The 17671-nt window shown below is 37.2% G+C and overlaps 3 protein-coding genes across 6 annotated transcripts; all 3 read right to left on the bottom strand.

Moving 5' to 3' along the window:
• Nucleotides 1-1612: 1612 nt before the first annotated feature.
• Nucleotides 1613-4834, bottom strand: LOC117616682 (protein GrpE). 3 transcript variants are annotated; one of them, XR_004584164.1, is made up of 4 exons: nt 4461-4834; nt 3364-3876; nt 2576-2764; nt 2067-2182 (listed from the first exon to the last, which is right to left on the bottom strand). XR_004584164.1 is itself a non-coding variant. In XM_034346070.1 (3 exons), the coding sequence occupies exons 1-3, from the start codon at nt 4698-4700 to the stop codon at nt 1976-1978; spliced, it is 960 nt and encodes a 319-aa protein (XP_034201961.1). In that variant the 5' UTR covers nt 4701-4830; the 3' UTR covers nt 1613-1975. The 3 variants fall into 3 exon arrangements, 1 of the variants encoding a protein (XP_034201961.1); XR_004584165.1 differs by lacking the exon at nt 2067-2182 and adding an exon at nt 2195-2380; XM_034346070.1 differs by lacking the exon at nt 2576-2764 and having other exon boundaries at nt 1613-2182; nt 4461-4830.
• A 366-nt stretch (nt 4835-5200) lies between these two features.
• On the bottom strand, nt 5201-9681 carry LOC117616510 (auxin response factor 17). Of its 2 annotated transcripts, none has more exons than XM_034345846.1 (3): nt 8464-9681; nt 6527-7277; nt 5201-5589 (listed from the first exon to the last, which is right to left on the bottom strand). In XM_034345846.1, exons 1-2 carry the CDS (start codon nt 9550-9552, stop codon nt 6564-6566), a joined length of 1803 nt encoding a protein of 600 aa, XP_034201737.1. In that variant the 5' UTR covers nt 9553-9681; the 3' UTR covers nt 5201-5589; nt 6527-6563. The 2 variants fall into 2 exon arrangements, with proteins under 2 accessions (XP_034201737.1, XP_034201738.1); XM_034345847.1 differs by having other exon boundaries at nt 6533-7277.
• A 4858-nt stretch (nt 9682-14539) lies between these two features.
• Nucleotides 14540-17505, bottom strand: LOC117633547 (eukaryotic translation initiation factor 5-like). The gene is made up of 2 exons (XM_034367192.1): nt 17374-17505; nt 14540-16428 (listed from the first exon to the last, which is right to left on the bottom strand). Exon 2 carries the CDS (start codon nt 16088-16090, stop codon nt 14801-14803), a length of 1290 nt encoding a protein of 429 aa, XP_034223083.1. The 5' UTR covers nt 16091-16428; nt 17374-17505; the 3' UTR covers nt 14540-14800.
• Nucleotides 17506-17671: the final 166 nt, after the last annotated feature.

Genomic DNA, 17671 nt, shown 5'->3' with positions numbered 1-17671 from the left:
AAGAAAAAATCCACAAAATAATTAATTTCTATTTATTAAGTCTTTTGTGAAATCATTTTGGTGTTTTAATTAAATTTCTCCATAGCCCAAGTGCATTATCCATTACTTTTAGGCAATTACTCGAGTCTCTATTGTTCCCTTTTGATTTTTTACTTTTCCAGAGTTATTACCCATATAAAAATTTTAGCACTTTCACGTTTAATAATGTATTATAGAAGAACATATGTATTTTTTAATAATACATCCGTGTTTAGCAAACGTCTTAAAGACTCGGCAAATTTCATGTCTTTTCAAAAGCAAACATACAATACTCGTATTATACATCACACACGTATTTCTCATGCTTAATACATGTATTTTTTTACAAAAATTTAATAAGACACAAAATTCAAGTATTATACACATAATTCTCACATATTATTGAATAAAAATAATATATATATATTTTTTTAAATAGTATAGCCGCACGGCTATACGCAGTTTTTTCCTAATTTTTTTTTTAAAAAAAGGTCGTATAGTGATTGGCTATACTCATTTTTTTCAATTTTTTTAAAAATAGTATAGCCGCGCAGCTTTACGGTTTTGATATGTGGGGCATAGAAGCTGGGCGAGTCCTTATATTGATTTTTTTTATAATTTTTTTTTACGAAATAGTGTAGCCGTGCGGCTGTGCATGTTTTTTATAATATTTTTTAAAAAAATAGTATAGCCGCAGCTTAACTTGTTGACACGTGGAACCTGGGAGCGTCTTTTATATATATATATATATATATATATAAAATATAGCCGTTCGGCGTTACTCCTTTTTTTGCAATTTAAAAAAATAATAGTATCGCCGCCCGGCTTTACCATTTTGAAAAGTGACCCCTAGGTGATATATAGTTTAGCCGCGCGGCAGTACTTTTTTTTTTGAATTTTTTTAAAGTAATAGTATAGCCGCCCGGCTATACTCGCCTAATTTCTGAAAACTGAAGATCAAATATTTTGATACAATTCTAGTTATAACTTCAATGTGTGTTAAAATCTGGGTTTTTGTTTGCTGCGTCAGAGTTTGGGAATCACTCTTTGTACCACTTCCAAGCACTAGACGAAGATCCTGACGTGAAGATTTTCTGGTATTTTTGACAATCCAAGTTGGCTAACAACGAAGGGGTTTTATAAAGCTTTCCTTTAAATTTTGGACGATTTACACATAAGTTTTTAGTTTGGGGAATTTTTATTTCAAATTAAGTATTTGTTTAGTTATGATATTTGAACTTTGAGAAACATAAAAGTGTGTGCCGCTGCAATAATATTTGAAGTTTTATTCCGTCCGAGAGGTTTTATATCATTTTCATTTCTTCCTTAACTCAACAATAAGATTTTCGAGGGAATCTAACAACAATAGAGTAATTTAGACTATCATTGTATGAAAAACAACAATAATTGAATAAAAATAATTTCATAGCAGCTTTATGGCAATCAGAATTTCTACCAACAAAAGAAAGAAAGAAAAAAAGTATTTATCATTCTTCCTTATATAGGCTATATTCATTTCATCAAAGAAAGGAAAAGTACAGGCTATGTTCTTTAAATATATTAAACTCTAAAGCTTCAACCCCTCAACTATCAATTAAATATATGGATTTGCAAATGAATTTATAACTTATAATATTGTCACAATCAGGAAATTTAACACATAAACAATCCATGTGTGGGCGTATACAGTCATGATCATCAACTCAATGAGCTGCACTTTCCTTTTCTTATAAAGAACCAGGTGGGTCATAACATGAACATTCTCAGAATTACAAATAATGAGTCTGCTTTCTTGTTAAACAAAAGTATAGTATCCCCATGTGCGTGTCACAATTGAAAGTGAATTTTTATACCTTGGAAACTTGCGAACAACAGAAGCCATATGTAAGAAATGCCCGATTGACTGATGAAAGCAGATATGTCCTTACATCTAATAAAGGTTCAGGTAGAAAACTTATCATTTCTCCACCCCGGCAGCTGTTGCTGGCAACCCAGATGATTTCTCAGTGGCCACGGGGGCTTTCTTACTGCCAGGCCCTGTTGAGACTTTAACCATTGCTGGTCTTAGAAGCCGACCTTCAAGTAAAAAGCCACGGCGGATTTCCTGAATTATAATCCCTTCCTTGAATTCTTGAGACTCTTCACGTGCCACAGCTTCATGTAGCTGTAACAGAAAGTTGAAAACTTAAAACAATGGCGTGGGAACATTTATCAAGTTGCAGAGATGGCAAAACTAAAAAGATTCGCATATCAGTTTACATGACCACCCTAGTTTACAAACCTTCCTGATAGTCATCATTGAGGTTCAGGATACAGACAAATATTGCATCTTCTACCAAAAAAGATATCAAGCCATAGAAGCCTAAATCAATAAGAAGCAAAACATACAACAGGGAGCAGAGTCAAGGCCAATTTTGGACAGATGGACTAGTGGGAAAATAATCAAGCTACATGCACCATTCAAAGGCTGATACATCCAAGTTACCATAACTGGTATCAATAACAAATAGCTAATAATGAATTCAAGAAAATGCTGCTCAACAGGGTAATCTCCTACCAGGTAGATGCATACTGTAGACACACAAAGGAAGAATTTTCACTGAAGGCCCTGGAAATTTGAATCAGACGAGAATGCACAAGTGTTCCACACTCCTGTATCCATGTGGCAGTTTTGTATGAAAGCTTAACCATCCACAATTTGATCAGCCCTTGGGCAATAGTGAGAGGTCCCAAAAGATAAAGGATACTGGAAAATACCCAAAACTTAGAGCAAGTATTGAGGCCTTCAAATGCATATTAACATTTGTCCCAATCTTTTCCGAATTAAAACAGTTGAATGCATCAGTCCCAGATTTTATACTGAAGTGCGCACACAAAAATTACAGTACAAGAGTGCTCCTACTCTATGTAAAACAAACAATAAACTACTGACAGTAAGTCCGCAAGGGAGAGGGGAAAAAGAGTAGAATGAAAGATTGGTAGAAAGGAGAGGACAGACGAAATGCAAGGGGCTTATTGCCCCACCAAAAGTAATTCATCCACCCTTGGGTAAACTGGAGGAGGGAAAGATAAGAATCATACAAATTTGCATAGAGCTAATGTGCACATCCTACCTCAAACATCCTTCCAAAGATCGAATAATAATTTTTCATCATTTGGACCCAAGAAAATATATCATATTAAATCCTTGAAAGGTAAACAAAATCAGGATTCAATTTTAAGATCTCTTTAACTTTAGAATGTGTTTGACCGAAGAAAGAAGCATGAAAAGCCAGTCAGCAAAAAGGTAAAATTAAATATTTAGAGTATACATTGAACCAAGTAATCTTAAACACCTTCACTTACCGAAGGATCAAAAGACTTTCCCACAGTTGGCACGACAGCCACATGCAAGCTCTTCATAGTCTCCACCAATTGCTTGTATATACCTTGGTAACTTGCATCAATCTTTTTTTCCTTGTCAGTCTCGGGTTTAATGTATTGTTTGGCTCTCTCAAAATTGTCAACCATGGTCAAAAGACTCTCAATAACTTCTCCTTGGGCATCCGTCCTTACCCTAAGTCTCTCCTTCTCAAATCTTTTTCTACAATTATCAAAATCTGCTTGCAAGCGGATAAATTTCTCCTTCCCAGATGTTATCTCTGCTGACGAGGAAGATACTTTCTTGACTAATTTATTCTTCTCATTTTCAAGTATTGCTATCTTGGCCTCAACTTCTGATACAGTTTCTTTATCTCCGTTAAATATAGCTTCCTTGTAAACTTGAAGGAGGGTCCCCAAACGGGGCAAATGGTGTTGATCTGCTCCACTTTCCGAAGCTTCTACATTACTCTGAGTACGATCCTCTTTGGCATTCGTCTAGACATAAAGTACATATATAAGATTAACAATCTAAATACAGATAACTACATACAGGAACAACCAAATAACGAGAAATTAAGTATACACATTTAAGTTTGAAGAGTGTGAGTCTGTTGACAACTGAAAATTAGAGACTTGGTTAAATTACTGAGATAAATATGGAAGAAGTAAATTCTTAGACTTCAAAAAGAAAATTTAGAACAAGGAGAGAGAACATTTCAAACAGGATTGGAGTTTAAACAAGCCCTTAGAACTGCCTTAACATACACAAGTCCAAAGGAAATGCTTGATTGTTTGACTGGAAGCAAAGTAACTAGAATTAACGGCTCATGCTTCTTTCATTTCAAACAAAACATCCAGAAAAGTTGTTGCACATTTACACTATACCTATGAAATCAAATGCCATCATACTATGATTTCAAATCCTGCAAAACCATTGGACCCATGAGTCCATCACCATTAATTTTATGTAGCACATAACAATTTGGAAAATTTCCCCTAATTAAGAGATGAATAAGGCAAATAATATAAACAAAAATTGAAAACAAGAAACTAGAGAGAATGAAGAAAAGCGTACTTACTGGGGGAACGGAGTCTCGGGGAGCTAGATGAGATTTGAAGGAAGAGGCACGCCTGCTTCTGCTTATGCTTCCGCTTCTGCTGCTGCTGCTGCTGCTCTGACTAATAATAGAGGAAGAGTTGTTGAGAGAAAACCCTAGACGGGGAAGAGGTAGGGGTTTGGAGGATTTTGAGGACAAGGAAGCAGAGAGGCGAGGGGGAGCTATGAAACTGTGGTTTGGGAGAAACAACGAATTCGCCATTAAACGCTTTTTTTTCAAAAGAAGAAACAAAAGAATCACAATTCAGACCAAGTCTGGTTTATTGTTACTGGGGACGAACAATGGGCACGCTTCTAGTCCACCACTGGGTGTACGTGTTTAATTACATGCCTGAATATGGGCTTGAAGACCCATCACTCTTTCGGGCTGAAGCATCCATACTTTTCTAGAAGATTCTATTAACACCCTCAAGGGATCTCCGATATTGAGATCGGAATATTCGAACACTACTCTTGCTATTTTGGGTTAATTATATAAAACCTTAAAGTTTATTTCAAATTCATATATAAAGTCGCAGAAAACTTACAAATAAGATCATCCATTATTTAGACGGTTAGTAAGTCGATTAAATGCTTGCATAGCAAACAATCGTAGGTCCCAAACAAATAATAACCAATTCATTATAAGAATACTACTCTCTTAACACAACACAGCACACAAGTAACTCATTTCATAAACATTGAAATGAGAACTCAAGCTCATTGATGACCAAGTATATTTCAAAAGCCAATGAACGTACACCGTTTTTGTTTGGACCACAAATTGGGCCGAGTCTCTGATCTCCAACAACCACCAAAGAGTGAGACAAAACCAACTTTTCCTGGTCACTTCTTTAATACGAAAACCAGAAATGGGATTGAATGACGAACCACCACAATTACATATAATGAGATAAATCCTTGTTTAGTAGAAACAATGAGCACGAAATCTGAATCATAAACATTTAGCATTAATAGCTTGATTTTGAACATGGAAAACCAAGTCTACAAGATTGTTTCAACGTCTAACACCACAAACTAAAATAACCAGAATACACATATATAGCTACTGCAACAGTCAGACTAGTCAGTTTCCTGCCGGCCTTGAGCGCCTGCGAAAAAATACAGAATACCGAGTATCAGGTGAGGAATTCATTTTATAATCCCCTGTTTAAAAAAAATTAAAAATTGGACAGAGTTATAATAAAGGCAGTATCTATTTCACACTAAGATGGTTTATTTTACCCCATTTCTTCTACTAGGTGTGTTTCTAAGACATCTCAGCTCAACATTTATGTAAACAAAGATTCACATATGAGGATGAATAAGGCATCTAAGCTTCAGGTTGCACCGACTAAAACCAGTAAGAACCCCAGTTTTGAAATAAACAATATGTTCAGATCAGTTAAGTCAGTTGGCTAAAGTTTTGCCAGAGAAGCTTAACTGACAGTTCGTTGTGGCTGGAGATTCAAATGCTAAGGAAGACAGATGGTGCATATAATGCTTAATTTACAGGCTCTAGCTAATGTTGTGATAACCCAATACCCAAAGCAATCTCTTTTTTTTTCCTCTTAAAAGCTTATGTGATTCAATCTTGGAAGTTGATATTCCACAATGGAGTTGAGTTTAAATTAAAAGAAATTTTTAATATGATATCTAGCTATAGAGAGGCAAAAGACAACACCAGACAAGATCCTGAATTGTACTCTTTTTCCCATCTTGAACACTGTATACAACAAAATTTAACCCAAGAAAATGATCCAAACGGTGTCATCCTCCTAAACCCAAGAAAATGCGACGGAACTATGGAAAGAAAATTGTTCGGCATTGTTATCGATGTAAATAGTGTTAAAGCTACATGAAGAAAATTAGGTACACAGCACTGCCAAACGGAGTGGAAAAACAGGATTTATGCATGTAAATCCAATAACAGGAGTAAGGATTCAAAACTTATGACCGCATGACTGAAGCATGTCAGATATAAAATCGGTCATAAGGTACATGTTGTTTGAATTGACAACTGAATTCAATTCAGCGAGAAGAGATTACCCGTACAGAAACTTTTGTTGTAGCAGCCACCAGTAGCTCACAAAGAACAAGCTTCAACAGCTGAGGCTCTTTGATATTGAACATCAAGCCTTTCAAGCAGTTTGGAATAAGAAAGATCCAGTTGGTTGTTCACACCTTCAGTTGCATTGTACCCTTTATTGCCATTGTCCTCAGTGCAGCCAACATCATCAAAACCACCTTCAACAGGCTGGTTCATATGAATAATCTTACCAAACAGTTGAAACGAACTTCTGCCAACCTTTGTTGAATTGCAGTACCGGTTTCCATCCAGTTCCGTGCCAAAGGAATGCACACTACTCTGGCTATCTAGTGATAATTCATCAGACTGTGAACTGCCAATGTTCAACTCAGTAGACACCCTCTTCAACTTTGGCACCACATTGTTGCCAAAGGAATTGTAAGGGCACATCTGAGGAGTGTTCTCACTTAACAAGTGGGATAGATTAGATACACAGTATAGATCTTGCCTGGCTCCCTGCATGCCAGCAGGAAAAGTGTTATAGTTCAACAAGGATGCATTCAATTGCCCCATTGTTGAATTAGGTGCTCCTGGCACAGGAAAGAAGAACTCTTCCTCTGCATTGGTCAGCAGCCCAGGACTCATAGGAGCTCTGAATCTCTTTGCGGGGGGAAATGCAGTATGAATTGAAGGTGTTGATGCAACATAGTCAACTTGCCATGGGCTCACCCTCTTAGCATTCTGCAGAACTTCAGGTTCATCCCAAGTAACCTATAATGGAGGGGTCATTAATTATTTTAAAATGTCTCTTGGCAAAAACTATAAAACTCAACATCAGTCCAAGTGGAGAGAAAATAAGATTGCTAAATGCAATAAATTCAGAATGTAACAAAATGTAGAAAATGATTAATATTATTATGTGATTTCTGCATAAAATTTTAATATGAAAATACAAGCACTTCTCTCTCCCTCTCCCTCCGTGCATGTGTGTGTATTTATAGTGTTTTTATGCCTGATATGATAGGTTGTGCTCTTTATCTATTTGGTGTGAAGCACAGAAATTGTGGTTTGCTAAACCGCAAACATAAAAGGGCAATAAAAGATCACAGTTTACAATAATTTGGCAATGGCTACGACCCTGGCTACTTTTTGAAAGAGCATAGTCTCAACACAATTCTATAGATACTTAACAATCCACAACCTGAATCAAATTATACTGACATGGTATTTCTTTTCATAACAGTAAGTTTGGCAACACCAAAAAGCTTATTTCAATTTTCCCCTTTATTCTGCTGCAAAAGAAATATAAGTCAATGAATTTCAACCTAATTGATATCATGTATTTGAACAGAAGACAAGTCTACAGGAAAGTTGGTGTCATATGATATAAAGAAATTATGCACCCACCTCAACCAAAATACAGATCAACTGCTCTTTCATTTCAACTTCTACTCCCACAATTAAAATGCAATATAAATTAGATTAACCTATTATAAGTCATTTAGGACAAGCAACGCATGGCAGAATATTTAGGAGGCATTGCTTCATTGAAAATCATTATCTCACTAATCAATGCCAGCAATTATACAGGAATAGAATTCAACAGGAAATCTTCTGGGATAAACTAAAACATAAATCTGTCAACACATCCCAAAAGCCATCTGATCGAGTCAGAACCAAATAAAATATTGAATGTTTATTCAAAATTATGTACAATATCTGCTTTCTAATGCAGTTCCACAAATATAAACTACCATGACATGTTCCAATTCAAAGAGGGTGGGTTAGCACCCTGCAGATAGTGACATGTATGCAAACCTATACCCAATTGGATGGATCACAGAAAACTGTTTCATATAAACAAGAAGATGAATTTCTTACGCCTACTTCACTGAGAAGCTAATAACAATTAAATAAAACTCAAAACAAGTGAGACCAAAAGCTGAAGAATCAATACCTGAAGCATACGCCATGGGGAGCGCTGCCAAGGCCCATTGTCTGGGATCGATACCGACGACAAGGTGCCCTGAAACCAAGTCATCCTGGACGAATCCTCGGTCTCCACGGACATCTTCACTCTCATCCCGGCAGACCAAAATACATTTAAAGCCTTCTCCACCACCTCGGCCTTCACCACAAAGTCTGACCACCCCGCTTTCGGATAGTACACCACCTCGAACGGCCTTCCCGCCGCCGCCATCTCCGCCGCCCCTACCACGGCCTCTGCCGACATCACCTTCCTTCCAGAACCTTCCTGATCCTCTGTCTTCAGCCTCATTGTGGTCGTCGCTCCGCCACCAATGTGAGAGCTCCACCTGGAAGCGCAGTCAGAGCTCACGGTGGACCTGACTGCGCGACGAACACCCACGAACATCTCGCCTCTCGAGTTCCTCATGAAAACGACGGAGTCGCCGGCGACGAGCATCTTGTGGTTGACGAACTTGCTCCAGCCGGTGGTGAGCAAGTGCCGCCTCGGAGTTCCCCTGTAAATATGGCGAAAATCCCAAACGACGCCGTGGAGGTCGGTGACGGAGAGCGTCTGGACCGGCGGCTCGGCCTGGTAGTTAAGCGCAGGGAAGATGGAGTCGGCGCAGAACCTCGGGACGGAGAAGCCACCGCCATTGTTGGCGTCCGAAGGAGTGAGGATCTTCGCGAACGAAACGACCTTATCGGTCTCGTCGGCGTCGTCAAATACGTCATCGTTCGGCGGCTCGTGGCGATTGGTGGGTTCGTGGTTTGGGATGGGGAGGAGAAGGAGCTTGGCGAAGACCTCATCGGTTGTGGGATCGGCGAGGAAATGGACGGCGGAGATGCGGCAGAGAATGAGAGGCTTGGAGAGGACGAGAGGGGAGAGGAGGAGAGGGGCGGAGGAGGAGGATTGCTCGAGGTGGCCTTGAGGGAAGTAGTAAACCCTAGAATGGAGAATGGGAATTTGTACGGAGTTTCCGGCACAGGCTCGCCAGATTTTGGGGTCGATCGGACGGTGGGGAGAGTGAGAGTGAGAGTGAGGGTGGTGATGCGGCGGCGGATGAGGCGCAGGAGGCATTTTGGGGTTAGGGATTTTGATTTCAGAGAAGAGAGAGAGAGAAATTGAAAAGTGTGTGTGTGTTTTAGTGTCTGATTTGCCTCAGGTTGTGTGACAGAAGTTGAAAGCGAGAGAAAGAGGAGAGAGAGAGAGAGAGAGAGAGAGAGAGAGAGAGAGTGCCGTCTTCGTCTTGGGGTCGGAGAACGGGCACGCAAGCAAAACACAAGGGAAATGGAATTATGGGAGATAAATAAATAAATAATATTAAAGTATTATTATTTGGGTAAATTAGTTGTCACAATATTACACTGTTGCCCTCCCCACCAAAACGTAACTGCCCAAGTCCAACTAACTACACCATGCACCACTCTCTCTCTCTCTCTCTCTCTCTCTCTCAAGCACTATGTTTGTTATGTCGTTTAAACTTCGCCCAATCAGCAAATTTCTCAATTTGAGTATTATTTCCTCACATATTTACATATCATGTAACAGAATTGAATTTACTGTCCCAACTAAGCAAAAATGTTAGGAGAATTGTTAGATTGTGTGCGAATAATTTTTGACAAGAAATACACGGAAGTCGAGTGTTTTTAAAGATGTCGAATATGTTTGATTGTCACACTGTTTCACTTTAAAAACACTCAATTCATTATGTATTTTAGTAGGTACAAAATAAATTATAACTAATAATCAAAGATGATTAGTTTAAATGTATCATACTCTATTTGATGAGGAAAGATTTCCTTCCATACAAATCAATGTCTCCACGACTTGTTGCATTTAACTGGATCAGGCAAAATAAATTCTTCATTCAATGGGAGCTGCCAAAAATTAGAGATCTCATAGGACCTCTCTCTCTCTCTCTCTCTCAGTTTCTCACAGTCTCAGTGACATCATGTTGTACTTGAGAATCGCAGCAGTATTTGCTGTGGCTCAGTGAATGAATTTTATTGTCCCTGACAATATTTTGAAGTCAACGAAATCAGAGGTTGTTAAGATATTTTTTTTTTTTTTTGGGTTGGGATTTTTTGGTTTTAGGTTAAATTTAAGTTTTGCTGTCGCTTTTTCCGAAATTTTTGAAAAATACGACGACTTGGTGTTTTGTGTTTGGGTAGCGAAGGCACGGACCGGATTTTCATGCCTGGCTGTCGCGGTCGTCATTTCATTTGTTGATTTGTTATGTACAGACAGGACTCTCTACACCCAATATTCACCCCAATTTTGTTTATTTCCTTTTTTTTCTCTTTTTTTTTTCAAAAACAAAAACAAATATGTAGTGTTGTAAAATTGTTGTGAGATAAACACTGTCAATGAGATAATGTAGGGTTCAAGTGATGTTAAGATATATCATAAACTATATATATAAAAAATTGAATCCCAACCTGATGAAATAAATATAAGTAAATTTAGGTTTTAGCCACAAAAAAACTTTCACTTTTGGAAAAAGTCAAAACTTTTTCAAAAAAGACAGAAAAACCTCTTGTCTTTCAAATCAAAGGCATGCAAATGTAAAGGATGCCTTAGGAAATCCAAAAATAAATAAAGGCAATTTTGTCCATTTTGGCTTCTTTTAAAAAATTTCTCTCTCCTTTGGGTTTTTCAAAAGTCTCCCAATTCTATAATAAAAAGAATTTTTGAGAAGTGTAAATATCCCTTGAGAATCTTCTTTGTAATGTTTGTTTCATGAATTTAAAAATACATGTGGTAGTTTTGAGTGGAAGTATCACCAGCTGACGTGGTGATACAGTATCATTCTATAATTTCTCCAACTTCATCGATAATAAAGCTCAATTACATAATTATCATAAAGTTTGGTCTCAACTACAATAATTACTTGATAAGATGTCCTGAATAATAATATCGGAGCCTTGTTAACTTACAAAATAAAATATATCTTCCATGCGAAATTCTAAAAATTTGAGTTTCAATTGATAAAGGACTCTTTGTTTTATTTATCTCTCTAAATCCATTTTGAATTATGACACATAAAGTATTGTAATTGGTCACAAATAGTCCAATTCAAAAGAAAAAAAAAGGGCGTTGATGATGGTAAAAGAAACCAAAAGTAATAAATAAAAGTAAAAGACAAAAGGCATTATGAAACGAAGACCTTGTCTAGAATGTGGACACAGCTTGTCATCTCTTTGGCACTACAATTTACAAGAAAAATAAATTCTTTTACAAATTGTCACATCAATTATTCAAATAAATGGGTTTTATATAACTTTAGATTATTACTAGTTTTAGCATAATTTATTATTAAAATCCCAATTTATTTTATTTTTGACTTTGGACTAGTGTGTTGTCGTGACACAAGTGCCAATTTGTTGTCCTTGTTTTGTTATGTACAATGACATGACTGTCATTGTTGGTATCTTGTAGCTGCAGACAAAAAGTTGACCCTAATCGAGCAAAAAAACAAAATCATAAGAAACAAAATAAAACTAAGGTTTTAACAAAGGTAGGTGACCAGTCCACATCGACCTATAAAAAAAAGGGAAGTGTGATGAAGTTTAAGAAGCACATTTTGAGATTAGTTTATGTACTTAGTTTTGAAAACTTGGTGTTAAGAAGCATAATATATTACTAAACTCTTTTCGGAACTTGGGGGAGTTATTGGATTAAAGAATATAATTTATTTTTAACCAGGCATTGCGTCTTGTCTTCTTGATGATTTTGACAATAAGAGCTCTTAACAACTCCAATTAGACCAAATGCAAAACCAAAGTCCAAAGCAAGAAAATTATTTGATACGGATGTGTTTATTTTGTCGGATGTGTTTATTTTGTCAGACAAGTAATTGGATTGTGAATTTAAACTATACATTATCCTTAGTGTTTCATCTTCTTCTATTTTCCAACAAATGTAGTACTGGTTGGATTGGCTCAGATTTAGGGTTTAGGGTGCTAGATTTTTGACTCAGATTTTTAGTGTGTTCCTAAGTAATTATGGGAGCCTATCAACACGGTGCTAGTTAGATTGGCTCAAATCTTTGATGTGGTCCCAAATAGTCATGCGTGTCAATTTTCCACCCAACCCATTTCAAACTTTGGCAAAACAAAACCCCTTACTATTATTATTCAGACCAAAAACAAAATAAACCCCTACTATTATTGGCCCATGGGATAAATAATTATTCATGTTTGTCAAAAGAAGCCTTGATTTGGGCTTTGCACTTTAGCTGGAGATTGTTTTAGTTTAACTATAGAGAGGGGTATTATATATGGCTTTTAGGTCCCGTTTGATCCATGGGAAAGGAGATTTGGAGATGGAAAATTAATTGTTTTTCCATGTTTGGTAATTCCAAGCATGGGAAATCGTTGCCTGGGACATGGGAAAGTATGGGGAAAGTGATGTCATCCTCCCAACTTGGGTTTTGTTTTCCCTCATCATGAAAAAGTTTGGGAAAATGAGCCAATATTAAATAAACATTTTTCATGACCAGAATTACAATATATCATTAAATACATTATTTTTTTATTTGATTTAACATAGGTATAATTGAAAATTTATACAAACTTTGTTTTCCATTTCTCCTCAAAACAAACATGGGAAAGGAAATAAAGTGTTTCGGTTACTTTCTCAGCATTACCAAACGTGGGAAAAAAATCTTCCATTTTTCATGTCTTGGGAAATGACATGGCCAAGACATGGGAAATGATTTCCCCTTAAATTCGTTCCGTGAACCAAACAGGGCCTTAGAGCATCCACAATGGTCTTTCTAAACCACCTCCTCAGACAAAATTTAGGGAGAAATGGAAAAAATACAACTTCAACCATGCTCCCTATCCACCTCCTAAAATAAGGAGACTTCTATGAGCTCCTAAATCTGAGGAGAGAGAAAGAACTCCTAGTGGCTCCCTATAATTTAATGCTAACTATTTTTTATATTATTTTTGAGTAATGCTACATTTACCACATTTTTATCCCACATTTTTGTACTACATGATGTGACATGTCCATATTATATGTCACACCAATTAAATCAATGTAGTGTATTTTAATTAAGACAATTAGAAAAAACAAATATTGGTATAAATCATAAAAGAAAAGAAAATATCAAATAATTTTAATTGATGTGACTGTCCACCTCAACTGCCACATAAGATGGTGTAAGGATGTGGTATACAAATGTGGTAAGAGTAGTTTTATTAATTATTTTTGAATAGAAATTGACCAATTAAAAAAGAGTTATAGCATGATTGTGGATGCTCTTATGTGAAGTCATATCTTTTAACCGTTTGATCAATTTTTAACCCATGGATCAGACTATCACTTTCATCCAACGGCTATCTAATTTAATTCAACGATTAAAATATAAGACCTCACCTAATGAACATATATAAGACCCCCAATATAGAATTCTTGCAACTTAGCATCATTTTTTTTAGCCTTTGAATGATTTGGGCTTCGCACTTAAGTGGGAGATTGTTTTAGTTTAACTTAGCAATGTTTTTTTTCCAAGACATTTCCTATTGAGAGGGACTATAACATACTTAACTCACACACATGTTATGACTCGAACCTTTCCTAAGAAGAGCAATTAATTCAAACTACTGCACTAATAAGTCTTTTGCTAACTTAGCATTGCTTTTAAGGGTAGAACAATTGGACAATACAGTAACGTTGTCACCGCATATTCAAACATCACATAATTAAGTGTCGAATACCATGATGTTTTGCAGATGGAAAAGAAAAGAGTTTCCAAAATAAACTCCAAACCCTTCAAATATAATAACAAATTAACCGTAGCCAGAAGAGCGTTCTCTTTCCTCTGTAGTTCCCTTTATTTAAGAAGACTCGAGCAAAGATTTTTTATTTAAAAAAGGCCCTAGTTACATAGCAACATTTCTTCAGGAATAAGAAGCAGAATGATTGGAAGCACTAGTTGTTTCTCCAGAAAACACTTTTCTGACACGGAAACACTCATAAAGTGGTGCCGAAAACTCTCAGAAGTGCACAATTTACCATCATTTCGACCAAAATTCACGCGCAAAAGGCCAAAAAGAAAATACCACATATAAGATAAATGCATTAACCAAACCTCATAAAAGAAAACCAATATCCCTTGACAGAATAATAGTTGGTCATCAAACAGACAAACACCACCAAAACAAAAGCCAAATATAACAACAGCAAAGCAAAGAAGAGGGTGAGAATACAGGAAGGTCCAGTGACTCCCCTTTATTCCAAGACACACACAACTAATACTCTTAACAGTGTCATACTGATTTAAAAATACCGATATAAGAGAAAAATCCCACCTCACTCACTCTTCCTCTGTCTCCGACTCAGCACTCTGGAGCCATTCGATGAAGGGCTTGGCATTCTTCCAGATCAAAGAGCTTTTGTTCATGCCGCCTAAGCCCTGCTGGTACCACTTCATAATGAATTCCTCTTCCAGCACATCAACGTCATACAGTGATTTCAGGACCAAAGCCACTTCCTTTGCAGCATCAGGGTTTGCCTTCCCAATGAAAGACTCAATAGCTTTCAATAGAACCATCTGGGACCCCTCCACCTGGGTTGCTGCAGCCAGGTAGTTTTTCTTCTTAGAAACCTCCTTAGAAAACCCTTTTCCAAGGCCTTCGAAAAGAGCTTCAAGCAAGGCATCCATAATTTCTTGAGGCGTACCAGAAAGAGTAACCAAAAAGGATTTAAACTGGGCAGCAGAAGTCCCCTTTTGCAGGCATTGTTTTATCTCATTAACGAGCCTTCCATGTGTATTTTTATCAGCACCATTCTGATGGGTCCTGGTCTCAGGATTTTGCTCTTCAGTGGTAGAAAGCATGACCATATCAGCAGTAACTGCACTCAACTGCTCCTGGATTCGCTTCCGAGCAGCCTCCAAGGAAGTGTCTGTCTGCCACTGGACATCATCATCGTCATCTTCAGCAGCTTGGTCATTCTCATCTCCCTGGCTGTGGGTGGGGGAGCGATCCTCATCAGAACCAGAGGGTTTCTTCTTGCTTGATGTTTTAGAACCAGTTGTTGCCTTCTTCTTTGCCGCCTCCTTCTTAAGCTTCTTTTGCTCCTCATCAGCAGCTTCCCCTTCCTTAAGCTGCTCTTTGTCAGCCCTCCTCAAGGCTTTCTTTTCTTTAGCTGTCTTCTTCTGCTCTGGAGGGTTCTTGAGGATAAAAGTTGTAAGCTTGTCCCTCATATCAACATCAGACACAAAACCACATGCGGCACATTTGAGATTGAGCATCTGTGTCTTAGTGATAATTATTTCAGTTTCAGGATTCCCACAACCGTAGCATTGCACATATTTCTTAATGAAGTTCTCGAGAAGTCCAGCAAGCTTCGCAGTGTCATGAGCGCCATTCACATGGGAAGTCCCAGTCTTCTCATCAAATTTCGATTGAGCTCCAAGCTCACAGCCAAAATACTTAGTAGTATAAGAAGCAGGTCTGGCCAAGGCCTTTGCAATATCAACCATGTTGACCACATTGGTCTTGATGCCATTTCCTCTGCCTTCAATCTTAGTAATCATCCGTGGCATCTTATACCTGTAGAAGGCATCATCACGGTTTGAAGCACCAATGTTTTGTAGAGCCATCCTTAAGGGTGTGACAAAGATGATGGATTATATCAGAATGGTATTGTCTCCGGAAACAAGAAATCCTCCTCTACCAGACAACTTCCTTGCAATTGGAAAAGGTTGCATAAACCGGCAACCAAGGAAATGTGTGTAATTCTCCTCTAATAATCCAAAATGCATGCATCCAAATTCAACAGCAGCAGCTCTGCTCTTTTTTCTAGATGTAGGACAATATTCACCGAGTAATCCAATCGACGACAAAAAGAGAGTGGCCCGTTCAGACATAAAATAAGTTATAGACGTCACACACTCCACTTTGACAAACTGCAGATGTAGCAGACTGAACTGCCAATTTCCTTCAATCAAATGAAATAGCTATTTAGCAACAGGTTAAGAGTAAGATAACACTCATGAAATCAATATAAATGGTGAAAACAAGATCATGTGTCCAACAGTTTATAATCGAAAAAAACTGTCCTAAACTATCTCAAAATAACAAGGCTGATATATCGTTGGTAGTTCTAGATGGACAACAAAACAAAGCATTAATTCCACAAGCAAACAAAACATTATACTCCTTTTTACTCTGAAGCCCTATGATAAATCACCCGGCCAAAAGAAGAAGCGCTGGGATTAATTTATGATAAGTTGACAAAACAAGATGTGACAAATGTCCTACCAGCGCTAACAAAACAAAATCACATTCCAAAAAGGCTGAATTTTTTTATAATTACTGATCCACATAGAACAACAAATCGGACAACGAAGCCGCACAAAGTTTACAATACTAACCTAAACCTAATATCTGTAGTAATCAAGCACCTCCACGAACTGAAAACAGAAGGAGTTCAATATCCCTGGACAGAGATTTCGCACCATAAATATATATAAAATGCGACAGTCTCTTTCAAGAAGATCAAACAGATAAAAATACCATATAAGTATACAGATAATACAGCTATGGTCTCATAATGATTGCTGAAAAAAACTCCGAGAATTTCAAGGGCAAAGGTCAATAACAATTATTAAATAAAATCACAACGTGAGAAAAAAAAAAAATTCCAAATCAAAGCAACGCTGAATAAATCTGTCTCAAATAGCATTCAGACATGACAACATAATACAAAAATAAACCCTAAGATCCACAGATCTGTAAATATTTCAAAATCCGATCCAGAAGCATAAGACTTGAGCTCGGATCGAACAAACACTCAGCAATCAAAAACAATTATCATCAACAAATGAGATTACGATTTCGAAAAGAAAAGAAAAAGCGCAGCGATTCTCAGAAGAGGTTGTACCTTTTAGGGTTGGTTGATAAACGGAGAGAGGGAGAGGGAGAGAGAGAGATGGAGAACCCTAGAGCTTATGGTTTATGCTTTGCGTATTATGTGACAGGGAAAGAAGAGAAAGCATGGAATTTATATGCGGCGTTGGGTGCGAGAAGGTACGCGTAGGGCAAACTCACCGCCTTTAATTTATTATTTTTATTTATATAATTGATATAATTAAATTATTTTTTTCTACCAACCTAATGATGCCAACTAGGATAAAAGCATTGTATTCAACCACCCTTCTCAAGATAACTAATCGCAAGAT

Source organism: Prunus dulcis, chromosome 1 (assembly GCF_902201215.1).
Source record: "Prunus dulcis chromosome 1, ALMONDv2, whole genome shotgun sequence".
Taxonomy (NCBI): Eukaryota; Viridiplantae; Streptophyta; class Magnoliopsida; order Rosales; family Rosaceae; genus Prunus; species Prunus dulcis.
Note: the sequence above shows the minus strand (reverse complement) of the source record. Positions and strands in the feature narration are given on the sequence as shown.